This window comes from Castanea sativa, chromosome 2 (genome assembly GCF_040712315.1).
Source record: "Castanea sativa cultivar Marrone di Chiusa Pesio chromosome 2, ASM4071231v1".
NCBI lineage: Eukaryota > Viridiplantae > Streptophyta > Magnoliopsida > Fagales > Fagaceae > Castanea > Castanea sativa.
The window spans coordinates 18,263,649-18,277,377 of record NC_134014.1 but is presented as its reverse complement, the minus strand read 5'-3'; the positions used below and the strand labels follow the sequence as shown (position 1 = coordinate 18,277,377).

General features: G+C 31.9%; 1 protein-coding gene across 1 annotated transcript; it reads right to left on the bottom strand.

Annotated features, from left to right (window-relative positions):
• Window positions 1-3,150: 3,150 nt before the first annotated feature.
• On the bottom strand, window positions 3,151-4,191 carry LOC142623507 (ethylene-response factor C3). Its single transcript, XM_075796946.1, has one exon. It carries the CDS (start codon window positions 4,077-4,079, stop codon window positions 3,411-3,413), a length of 669 nt encoding a protein of 222 aa, XP_075653061.1. The 5' UTR covers window positions 4,080-4,191; the 3' UTR covers window positions 3,151-3,410.
• Between the last annotated feature and the right edge of the window lie 9,538 nt (window positions 4,192-13,729).

Sequence of the window (13,729 nt, the reverse complement as noted above, 5' to 3'; positions counted from 1 at the left end):
TGCACTTTCCTGGAAATTTCGAATCACATTGAATCTCAAAGTTGTTATAGATGTTCTCGAATCAGAGGAAAAATAAAAATTTTGAAAAGGATAGCGTGAGATAGTTATATGAATTTCATTGTAAATGACCCCATGTGATTTTGATAATAATTTATAAAATTTAATGGATTAGATAAGTCATAGACTCATACTCCATAGTTGTTGTCAGTCCAACCAATTTCATAAGACCTAGTTACGGGCCGAAGGTTCATTTGGTTTGAAATTGGACCCAAATAGTATTGTTCAAAACCAATTGAAGTAGGGATGGTATCTGCTAATAATATTTAATTGTTTTTCTAAAGATTTCATGGCCCGCCAGTACAAGCCACTTTTGTCATCTTCCGTTACTAACCCAATCATGAAATATTGCTCTGTTTGCAAAGCTAAGGGCTTTATCCTTTGCCAAACGTAATTTTTATATTTTCAACCACTCACCACATACATCTTAGTCACGATGTTACTTGTTACTTGTAAATTAAATTTTCAACTAACAAAAAAATAGGGATTTGAACGATTCACACCAGTACACAAGAAATTGTCTTTATAAGAATTTGTATACTGAAATTTTATCAAAATGGGAGCTGAAATAACCTTCCAATAATTATTTGAAAGTAAGTAACTTATGGAGAAAATTTTAAGATATATCTCTCTCTCTCTCTCTTCTTCTTTTTTATTTATTTATTTTTTCCATAAACCACAAAACTAATGCTTACAAAAATGCTTACGAATGAAAAAATAACTGATTAATTTGATTTATTTATTTATTTTAAATGCGAGGATTGACACCTTCTTATATGAGGAACTCTCCATTAGATCACTTCCTCTAGATTATGTGACGGCTCCTCCAATTCCCCTTTTCTTCTACATGTTTCAACCTTTTCCAAGAGCAATAGCTTTGTCATCATATTTGATCATTCTGACAAGTATTGACTTTTTAAGTAATAACATTCATCTCAAATGCATCTCGAACCTAATAATAACTCACATCAATATACTTGAATCTTGAATGAAAAGATGGATTCTTACAAAGATTTACATCACTATGACTATCACAATAAAGAACATACTCAGTGACTAACAATTTTCGTATCCTGAAATAAACAATTTTATCCATAACAATTCTTTACTTGCTTCAGTGACAACAATATACTCAGCCCTTGTAGTAGACAAAGCAACATATATATTTATCCAATTTGGATTACCATGACATTATTACTCCTGAATAAGTGATCAAGTACCCTGAAATAAGCTTTGTAGAATCAACAATACCAATCATATTTGCATTTGTGAACCTATCAAGCATAGGTTTACCATTGTCAAAAAGCAAACACGCTATGAAAATTGCTCTAGGTTACTTAAGGATTTATTTCATGTATGCCCAATGTTCTTTTCTAAGACTAGAAAGAAATCAACTAATAACTCAAACAACATGAGTAAGATAAGATCGGGCTTTATGCTTATATCATGGCATACAATAAACTACCAACGGTTGATGTATATGGCAATTTCTTCAGCTTCTTTCCCAACTTTAAGGTAATTATTAGAACTTAGCTTCAAGTGATTTACAAGTGAGAATTTACTGGTCTTTCCTTGCCCATGCTGAACCTGTCCAATACCTTCTCATTGTAACTCTCATGAGATAACCACAATTTTCTATTCCTCCTATCACAAGAGATCTTTATACCATGTTTTAGCTATGCTAGTCCCAAGCACTTCACAGCAGAGAACTTACTCAATTTTTTTTTTTTTTGACTAGTCAATTTTATTTGTGTCTTAACCAGCGAGCAAATTGTAGGGTTCCAGCCTAAGGTTCTCTAACGCTAAAGTCAAGAAACCTCAAATAACTTAGAGTAATAGTACAGTCTAGATGTCTCACCACTAGAAAAATGCAGCGAGGTGGGTCTTCTATATTGGGGACTTAGATTACCGTTTTAGGCCATTAATGTCCCCTCTTATAATTAGGGATGATCACTGCTCTAAATACATAATAGAGGTGATTTTTTTTTTTTACAAGATAGAAATTCTACTCTAATTTAATTTAAGTATATATGTGTATGAAGCTCATTCTGGAGACTTGAAACCCGGCTCTTGCCCTTCACACCCTACAAGTACTTATACTTATGAAATGACCATCGCATTAAGGGTATACAGTGGTATAATAGAGGTGATTTGATATCTCTTGCAGTTATTGGGTAACAGTAGTCCGTTACAACATTTAATGTTTTGTCGATTATGATCTTCATTTATTACTGACTTGAATCTAATTTAGGTTCGGCCATCATGTTTAATGACCTTATCATAGTGTCCTTCCTATCAAGAATTATGATAATCTATTTCTTTTTATTACTTCTTGAGATGAAACTAAATTAATGGTGCGGTGAATATAATCATTCTTATGCATCATATAAGATTTACAATTTTTAATGATAACAAAGAATAATGTGTGGTCAATTTATGTTATTAATGTGTATATCTTATGCACGGTAAGATTTTGGTCCAGTACTCAATTGCATTGAATCTAATAAGACGCTAATACATAACAATTATGAGATATATATTAATATCTTAATGGATCTAATCCACAAGACCCAAGCCCAGTCAAAATTCAAGCGTTATCTGAAATGATTGGGTGATTATTTTCTTCTTTATATTTTTATTTTTATGAAATTATCCTTTCAGCGGTCAAAATTCAAGCATTATCTGAAATGATTGAGTGTAAACATCAATCGGTGATTATTTTCTTCTTCATTTTCTTCTTTTCGATGAATTTTAACTTCATTTAAATTTTATTTTTTTATATGAAATCCCTGTCCCCTTATGAACGCATGAAATTATACTTTCAGCTGATAAGTCATGACATGAAGCCGCTCTAAATTAATTAATTAATGGAACATGGATGTGACAACGCTCTGCAAAATGAGATTCGTCCTCATAATATGCAAAAATGATAAGGATGGTTAAGAGCTGAACTGTAATTCGAGTAAGAATGAGGCACTTGTCATTTCAAAGCCCAAAACTTGAAAGGCCTCTCTGTCTACCGTGCTCTTGCACGGGTGTGCTTGTGTCACTTAGCCATATTAGTTGACTTCAGATGCACAATACCAAAATCAATTACTTAACTAACATGAAGTCTTTCAATTAAACCCCACAAGGTATTACAAAATTCCCTTATCACATCAACTTTACAAAAATGATTAAAAAAAAAAAGAGAGGATAAATTAAGATACAGATTTTGATGATTTCAGAGCATGATATTCTTATCATTACAATGAAATTTCAAAGGGAAAAAAAAAATTAAAAATTGAAAGAAGAACACAAGGAATTGACTACAAGAAAGAAAGAGAGATTAAAAAGGACAGAGAAGTGATTCATCACCAAGGCCTAGCAGTAGCAGTCTCCGATGAACATGAAGTTAAAAGTTGTTCCAAGTAATCTGCACCTAAATCCTCAAACACCACCACATTCTCAACCCTTTTGGTCTTCTTGCTTATAACTTTCCTTCTCATGGAGTGCTTTCTCTTAAGAGCCACAACAGGGGAGCACCCATCTTCGGAACTATAATTCATTTCCCTAAGCGATTCCCTCACTCTCTCAACTGGAAAATTGAGTATAGCTGAGGAACCCCGCATGGAAAAAGCAGCTTGGTCATAAGCCAAAGCAGCTGCTTCAGCACTATCAAATGTCCCTAACCACACCCTTATGCCATGTCTAGTTGAATCCCTTATCTCTGCTGCAAATTTCCCCCATGGCCTCCTCCGAACACCTCTATAAGACTTTTCCTTCTTTGGGCTTTCCTCTGCTATTGAACTTACCTCTTCTTCCTTGACTTGTTTCAGAAATGTTTCCGATGTTACTTGGTCATTGGCGTTAGAGAGTAGACCAAAAAGAAGCATTTCTTCAGAGTCATTTTCATTGAAAGGAAGAAAATTGGGGTGGTCGAAATTTAGGCCATCCCAAGAGAAAGAGTCTAATGACTCAAATGAAGATTCTGATGAAAATTCAGAATTTTGAGTTGGGGAGTGGAAGATTGAAGAATCCATTTAATCAAAAATATGAATTGGAATGAGTTCTTTTTTTCGGCTTTGATTGTGTACTAAAATATTGTGTGTAATCTCACTTGGCCATGTAGCGGTGGGCGTTGAATTAGAAGCCACACCCACTTTATATAGACCCAAATGGAAGGGTAAAAGGGTAAAAATGTGAAAGGAAAAGAGGTAAAAAACAAAAGGGTAAAAGAAAGAGACACTAGAGAGATGTGATGGGGCTATTTAATTGTTTTTTATTTTTTGTTGAGTAATGTTAAAGCACCAAATTTGACATAATTTTGTACTACAACTTATCAAATGGTGAGTTACAATTGATAAATATGTAATAGTAAACCACGTGATGACACACTCTTATTAATTACAACCCATCATATGATAAGTTGTGACATAAAATTGTGCAAATTCGATGTTCTTAATATTATTTATTTATTTATTTTGTCCCTTATCTGATTTTATATTTTATTATTATAATAAATAATTGATTGGAATCAAAATTTCCTTGGAATGCACACAACACAACAACAAGAACACAGAATGGGTTAATTGCACACATGGGTCAATTGAAGCCTGGCGGCTGGGTCAAGACTCAAGAGGGGCAATTTGCAATGACGTGAGCATGTGAAATCACTATGCAGCTCTTGGGACCAGTTGTATACGTGTCATGCACGTGAGCGATGTTGATTCCTCATGTCATGCGGGCGATAGACAGTTTGGGACCAGTTGTATACGTGTCATGCCCGTGAGCGATGTTGATTCCTCATGTCATGCGGGCGATACACAGTAGGGAACCTTTTTTTTTTTTTTGGGGGATAAGCATGATTCTTGAATGACATTTTCTTTTTCTTTTATAATATTTATAGAAATTTTAGAATTTTAATTTATAGCATCTATTTTATTATAAATGTTCTTATTATTATACTAAGACACTAATTAATCATAAGAGATGCTATTAACTAAGTTAATTGAAACTTATCTTAAATTACATTTTAAGTAAAAAAAAATTAGGGTTATATTACTTTAAAATTATATTTCTAAGATATGGTGACAGTGTAATTAATGAAAGTTTTCCTTTCATAATAGTGGTTTAAAAGTTTCCTTTCATAAAATTTTTACCTGTGAGAATTGGGCGTAAAATTAATTATTTGTGCTTACAAACTTGACTTGTTTATTCAGTTTAAGATACTATTATCTCAAAAAAAAAAAAAGTTTAAGATACCAGTTTATTAAATTTCATTTTTATAGGTATAATTATCAGTATAGTTGATACTGTACCTGTACCGGTATCGGCTAGTATGTACCATACCGGTACATATATCAGTATCGAAATACTAGCGTTTCGTATCGGTTTAAATACCGGCCGTATAAGCTATACGAGCTGATTTCGGGCAAAACTGGCCAGTACATAAATTTTTTTTTTAAAGTTTTGTAAATTTTGAATTTTTGTAACGGCAGAATGATAACTTATTTGTATTAACTTATTAGTATTATTTGTTTTTTTAGTATGCAATGAGCAATTACGGCATGTTTGGTGTAGCATTTTAAACTCACATTTTTACATTTTAAATAACATTACACACTTTTTATCCACACGTATTTCAAAAAATTAAAAAATCTCATATCAAATTACTCTACCAAACACCCCCTTAAGCTTTTTACTTTTTATATATATTTTTTCTTTTAATTGATACTAAAGTCTAAAACCATGAATAATTTATTTTGAATTAAGGTAATGTTTTGTGGTAAAATTTTATATTTATTCTAATATATATATATATATATATATTTATAAATATAAAAAATAACGGTAAACCTAAAATGGTACATCGGTATTGACCGGTACTGAAATATATCGTTTCACTGGTCAAACCGGTACAGCCTCGGGTACAAGATTAACTCCTTTTATAATTATTCTTTTCCATGACTTATTTTTAAAACAAGTGCGAAACTATAATTTGGTCCCTTGACTATTAATCGTATTAATTCCATCCTTCAACTTTCAAACTGAAGGTCCTTCAACTATTAGTTGTATACTTGTACGAATTTCATTCTTAAACTTTCAAAACCAAGTCTATTCTAACCCTCAATTTTAAAGATCAAGTTAATTTTAATAGTTAAAAATTAACTAAATTAAGGACAAAATGATTTGATTTTGAAGGTTAAAAACCAAAATTGACACATGAATAATTATTTCAAGAACATTGATAATGTGCTTGAAATGGTAGTCCACCTGAAGCAAAGGGATCACGTCCTAACTCCTAACAACCTTTTACAAACATAACTCCATGTATAGGGGAGAGAAGGGAGCAACAAATATGAGCTAAAAGCCCAATAAATGGTTATTCACAGTCTATCACAAGGGAGGGCAGGGAGTGGGGTAACAAAAGAGCACTAGATTGTATTAGCAATTACAATAACTCGATAAAATTCAAAAATCAATATGTAAAAAGTAGGCAAAACAAAAGAGAATAAATAAACTATCCACACATAAGTAATTGGAGAAAGTTTTGTGAATATAAAAGAATATGCACGATATAATAGATACGAAATTCTAATATGCAATTTTTATGTATCCTTTTCCCCCCGTGGGAGAGGAGAGATAAGAAGGGTTATGTATTGCTCTCATGAAATGATAGGGTAATGGCTTATTAATGGTGGGATGGTTGGGCCATTGTGGTAGCATAGTAGCAATGCCGATGAGTGGTGATGGTGGAATGGCAATAAATCAGTACGCAGTGATTGACATGATAATGGTGGTGGCAACAATAGTAATAGTGATGGCAGCTGCATTGCTAGTGATAGTGGTCAGTGGTGGTGGTGATGGTGGTAGCATTGGTGAGAGAGGGTATTGACATGGTGGCAATTATGGTTGTGGTGGTGCAAGTAGTAGTATGAAAGTAGCAATGGAAGGTTGTATGACAATAATACTAGTGGTAAAATCAAATATCCGCAACATTTTCATAATATTTTTACAACAGATTCTAAGTGGTAGGTTATTAGTAGTTGTTATTGTTGGGGCAAAAAAGTAATGTTAGTGTTAGGTTTAAATTTGAACCAATAACAATTAACCATTTATGATTTGTTGTGAAAATTTTGTAGACGTAGCATCTCTTAATTTTTAAATGATAAGTTTTTCTATGGAATTTGAACTTGGGATTTGAAATTGAAGGTTTGAAAATCAAGTTCAAACTTTAGAAAAATTTGAATTAACTTCATGTTATCCCAAACAATGGAAATATATTAGGACTTTTCAAATTTCTGTTTTGAGTAAACTTTCACCTCAAAATGTCTCATCCAAACACATGTTCGGCAAACTATTTCACACCCAAAACCATTAAGGATTATCAACTCATCATGTATGTGTGTGTGTGGTAGATAGATAATGAAGAAAGAAGGACATGGGGTTCAAACTTCAAATCACATATATGAGCCTCCACAAAGGAGGCCATTGATGTTGGAATATCACTTGACCCCAACTCAACTATTAATGTAGGAGATATGTGACTTTGTCTTATTGCAAGATATTCCCCCAAAACATACTTTCTTTGTGAGATCCAATCTATAAGAGCTCTCTAGAACTTGTGTTTTTTAGAGGTCCAATCTATAAAGTTATAACTCGCCGAAGATAGAAATTTGGAGATGACGTGAATTATCATAATTCTTGTAGAGATCTTCCGAGGTAACCAAAAACATCGACATGCAACACTCTTAAATTTGCCGACCACCTCATGCTATCGCACTTCAGCCATTAGCAAATTGTGGTGAGTACAAGTGTGAAGTGGTAGGCAACTTTTGGGGTAAATTGTTGTGAATTTATTATATTCCCTGAACTTTATGAATACTTTTTTATTTTTTTTTTGAGAAGGAACTTTGTTAATACTTTAACTTACCTTTTTATTTTTAATTTATTTTTACTTTTTATTTTTAATTGGGGGTGGGGGAGATCACTCAGTTCTGTAAATAGCCACTCTTATCGAATTTAATTTTCTTCAGCAACACAATTTTCAAATATCATAGAGTCTCATTCATCCCAGCTAGTGTTTTTTTCTACACAGATGTTTTTCTATAGAAATAAATAATGGGTAGTTCCCATTTCGTTAGAATTATTTTTGTTATTTAGTAGTTTTTTCTTTACATATCTCACTTCTCCTTCGCTTCATATAGTGGATTAATGTGAAGTGATTTAGCAAAATCATAGATTGCTGCTAATTTCACGTGACCTTAACACCTAAACGATAATGACCTTTTAATTGATGAATCCCCATGCCTTAGTGAATTTTCTTCCAGAATTGTTTCTAGATTGTGACATACAATAGTAAAATCATTATCCTAAATGCACAATCATTCAATCAAAATAAGAAAAATAGATGCTTTGAATGGTCCGGATACTGGCCCCCTTGAACCTCACCAAATGTTTCAAAAAGTCAAGAAAACTAGGAGATTTTGTTCAAGTTTGAAAGTCCTCCCAAAAAAAATGGATTTTTTTTTTTTGGTTTGAGACTGACCACTCTTCAAAGCACGAGAGCATCTTTGAAATTCAAGAGTTCCATATGGAACTTCTAGGAAACACCCGTTTTGGGATAATTCTTTTACCATGTGTCACCCCCACGGACATAAGACAAAGAAACTTTCATCACTGTTAGCACTATCATTTTCTTGATGATGTCCAATATCAAATTACATACGATTTCTTCCCCTACTTTTTAGGGTAGAAAAATCTTAATCTAAATTGATCGATACACACCTATTGTTGAAAGGAAAATTTGCTGAGGTTTCTCTCCAAAGGAGACACGAGTGCAACTTCTTTGCCTTTACTGCAAAATTAACAGAAATATAGTTTACATAAAAAGTAAAACCATGATGATAATAATAATAATAAAAAAAAAAATCTTCTTAAACAAGGATTCATGAGGAGATTCGATAAATCCATCAACATAAGCTCATTCTAAATTTAATTGGGCCCAATATAATCTAATAATACCCATTTTCTCTATATATCAAATAACTAAATGTATATATTTCAAACAATTAAAAAATAGAAAGAATTCATGTAAATAAATCTATATAGAAGTATTAATAATATAAAACTAACAATTTTTTTTTTTAAATTAATGCAATCGACGGTAGGACCTATGAAAGTGGGTGGAAACCTTGGGTATATACAGTGGGATTTTTGTGTGCACATTTGATTGGTCTTATAATTTTTGCCATGTCTGTAAGTCTGGAAGTAAGTCCTAGCCACACTTTCGTAAATTCCAAAATAATTATTTAATTAAAACTCATTATAATTGTTAATATAACTTAGATTAGTACATTGTTGGATGTAGAGCTTAAAATACATTTTCAAGTTAAGGAGTCATATACCCATTTCTCTCATGAAAGAGAATTTGGGTTAAAATTCCCTCATCCCACTTAAATGTAAAGGGAAAAATAAAAACACACACAATTGGAAAATATCTTCACAATTGAAATTGATACAATTCCAAGAAAACCCATGACCTCGACTCCGCCCATGTGTCTATGAATTGAGGTGAATTGGCAACGCCCGTGTGTATATAGGAATGAAGTCAATTTGGGACAATAAGAGCATTAACATTTCTGTGGACACCTTTTGTTTTCATGTGAAATGTCACAAGCATCATATTTTTTTTTTCACCTATTGAATAGTCTGGGCGTGCATTCAATAGTGCATGATAGTGAAAGAATGTAAAATCAAATGTAGAGTAAAGTTCTTTTTACAGCCAGCTACCCTTCCCCTGTGGGTCAAATGGTAAGGACTACACATAACTGTTTACAGATAGAAAAAGGAAAATTTTTGGAGATTATGACAGTACTAGCTGGGCGTATGAGGCTCAAATTAGCTTGATTTTTCTCCTGAGGTAGAGTTTTCTTTTTTGTCAATACTCGGTGAGCAGATAGAAAACAGTGAAATAGACAAAGGTATGTTTTTCTCAAAAAGAAAAGAAAAAGGTAAGTGTGTGTTTAGAAAAATTTAATATTCAGTTTATTTTCATTATCAATTTATCTATAGTTTTCAAAAGTTCTCTTTATTATGTACAACTATTTTTTTTTATCAAATTTATTTTTAATGCAACATAATAATAATAATAATAATAATAATAATAATAATAGCTATTCCAAAAGGATTCTAGGAAGATTTGGCAAACAAGTTGAGTTGATTGGTTATGGATTCAACATGATCGGGATTGGATTTTTTATTTATTTATGAATTGTCGGGATTAGATTCAAGTAAGAAACAAATTGTCCTAAACGGTTTACAAAACTTATGCCCCTTACCCAATTTTCTTAGGGTTGAGTCAACTTGGTATTTCTTGCATCTTTTTCACATACAAAAAATAATAAAAATAAACAAAGACTTGTTAATATTGTCTTCGTCTTCTTTTCAATACAAGAAAGGGAAAAAAAAAAAAAAGAACAAATAAAAAAGATTCTAACAAATCAAATGTAAATAATACATAGATTCTTAAGTTCATAGAGTTCAAGGTTCACTAATTTGAACATTTGAAGTCGAGATCTTATTAAGAAAGAATATAATATAAATATTTTTTAGAATAAAAGAACATAGAAAAGAAATTTAAAAAAATAATTAAGAAGTGAACATATGAGACATGTTTACTCAATTCATACTGAATATCTTTAGATCAAAGGGTCAACATGTTTAATCTGCGATAAACTCATACTGAATTTTAATAAGTTGGGTTTAAGTCTACCCATCTTTTAATTATTTAGAAAATCTAAGTGAACATGTGAGACATGTTTACTCAATTCATACTGAATATCTTTAGATCAAAGGGTCAACATGTCTAATCTGCGATAAACTCATACTGAATTTTAATAGATTGGATTTAAGTCTACCCGTCTTTTAATTGTTTAGAAAATCTCTACCCATACCCATTATTTTCCGTCCAATTCAAAATTATTGGATTTGGATCCCATTTTGTCAAATCCAATCCTAGAAAATAGGGATGATATGCAGGAAAAGAATGCTTTATCTTTGTGGGTTAAAAAGAAATGCCCCATTCCAGGCACCATTTTGGTCTCTTTCTTGGTCCTCAATCAATGAAATTTTCAAATTTGACGTCGTCTCTCACCCCAAAAGAAGACAAAAACAGAACTAAAGAAGGAAGATAATGACTAAAGCCATTATCTAAATGCAACTCCTACCCTACCTTCCCCTTTAAAATTCAAAGAATCGAATTCTAAAAAATGGGCAAACAATTTTTTAAACTTGAAATAAGCGAAGATGGAGACAGATTGATTAAGAAAAAAAAGGAACAAGACCCAGAAGGAAACTACGAGGTTACTTCTATTTCAAATTTAAATATTATTTTTTCATTTTCTTTTTTAACACGTGATCAGATATGTGGGTTGCTTTCATAAATAGAGTAGGGTGGTACTTTTTTTCGTTGGACACACTATACTCATCACTCCCTAGCTACCACCATAAACCATAAGGAGTCTAAAAACTTAAAATTTAAGTGTAAAGAAAAAAAAAAAAAAAAAAAATCCAAACACATCACTATATTTGACCAACCTGTTAACGTTAGGCAAGTCATGATGCTTACAGATTCATGGAACACGGTCCATTTTAGGATTTTTCACAGTTAATTTGGCAACTATCATTTTGCCCAACGCTTTCTAGCCACCTTGCTGCACTCTCTAATTACTATTATTTTCTATATTTCTATAAGATAAGACTTAGGTACTGTTTCTTAAGTTCTCTTGTTAAGATTATGCCATGTAATTTCTTCCTTATGTGATGAAAATATATTTTTTTATTTAAGGAGTCACATTACTGAATCTTAAGAAGAAGGAAACTTAAAGAACAGCACCTAAGATACTGTACTTAAGTTTTGTATTTTTATAATACAATAATCTTTAGTTTATCTCAATTGATAAAGTTATTTGCCATCCAATAAAAAATATAGAGTTCAACCCTTGTTTACACCAAAAATTAATTGATGTTTTGGTTTAATAATGAAGATAAATCATCATAAAGTAAACGTTATAAATTTAAAATACTATGGTATAATCGTTATTCCTTAATTGGGTTAAACATCCGAAAATTCAAAATACTTTTTGAAAAAACGTTTTAAATAGATCTAAAATTTATTGATCCAAAAAAAAAAGGTGTAGTAAAAATTTTCTTTAAATATTATCATTGAAAAGTTTCCAGGCCTTTTCTCAAAAAAAAAAAAAAAAAAAAAAAAAAAAAAAAAAGAAAAAGAAGAAGAAAAGTTTCTAGGCCAACTATCTATAATTTTAATAAAGTCTTTCAAGCCACATTAATTTTGTTTGTAATCATAGCCCTGGTGGAGCTTGTAGAAGCTTTAGCTGTGAGATGGGCTGTTAGAGCATTTGCAACAGTGTAGCTAAATAGCTATATAGTTATTTTAATTATACTAAAACACCAAAAAAAGGGTTACAGCAGTGGAGCTATATCTATAATTTTTTACCTTCTTGCTACAGTACACATCTATCTATAGATGTGTACTGTAGCTCAAAGCTAAAAGAAAGAAATAATTTTTATTCTCCCTTTTATTAAAATATTATTTTTTCCTTTCTTTTTTTTCTTCTTCTTTTCTTCTCAGAACTCTCAACTCTCTCTCTAACTTTTAGACCTCCCACGCCACTGGCACACGCCGCCACAAACCCAGCTTGCCTGCCCAGCTCCAACCCACCCCTTTTGCCGACCTAGCTCGCCAACCCAAGCCCCAAGTCCCAAGCTGAAAGAGAGATGATCAACGCCATGATCGTCCCTACGGCGCTCGTCCCTATGGCGCCATGAATTTCCCTACGGCGCCATGATCGATGACGGCGGGAATTCTAGGTTCATGGGTTTTGGATTGCTGGGTTTGTGGGTTTCCGTTTTTTTATTTTTTTTTGTTGGTGTTTTTAGTTCTGTGTTTTTGGTGTTTGATTTTTTTATTTTTGTGGGTTTGGTTGTGACTATGGATTGTGGTTGAAATGGCGGGTTGTTGCTAGTGGAGTGGTGGTGAAGGTGGATGTGGCTAGCTGAAAGGTTTTTATGGGTGGTTGTTCTTGGTGGTGGTGCCCATTATCAGTTGAATAAAGTTTCTCTCTAAACTAGTTTGGAGAAAAACTCTTCAAACTTATCATATATCTTTTTTTTCAGGTGTGATTTTGAAAATCTAACCGTTGAATTTCATGTATCTTATGTTCTTAACATGCATATCAAATTTCGTTCAAATCGGATTTTATTTACTATTTGATCAAGGAACTTATTTTTTATACACAATTTTAGATTATAAAAACTTCAAATTTTAACATTTGTTTGATGACATAGCAATTGATTTTTGATTTTCTTGAAATTTTGCAAGCATGAATAATATAATAAGAACATGCAATCCAACGGTTAGATTTTCAAATTTCACACTCAATATAAAAATATTTGATAAGTTTGAAGGGTTTCTCTCTAAACTAGTTTGAAGAGAAAGTTTTTCCTTATCAGTTTGTGGTGTTTTTTTTTGTGTATTATTTTATTGTAGTAGATATATTATTTTATTGTGATGTTTATATTATTTTATTATGGTGAAAGCTAACATAGATCCATTGCTGCAGCATGTTTTGTAAAGTGAGTAGGTAAAATAGATAAAATAGTTTTT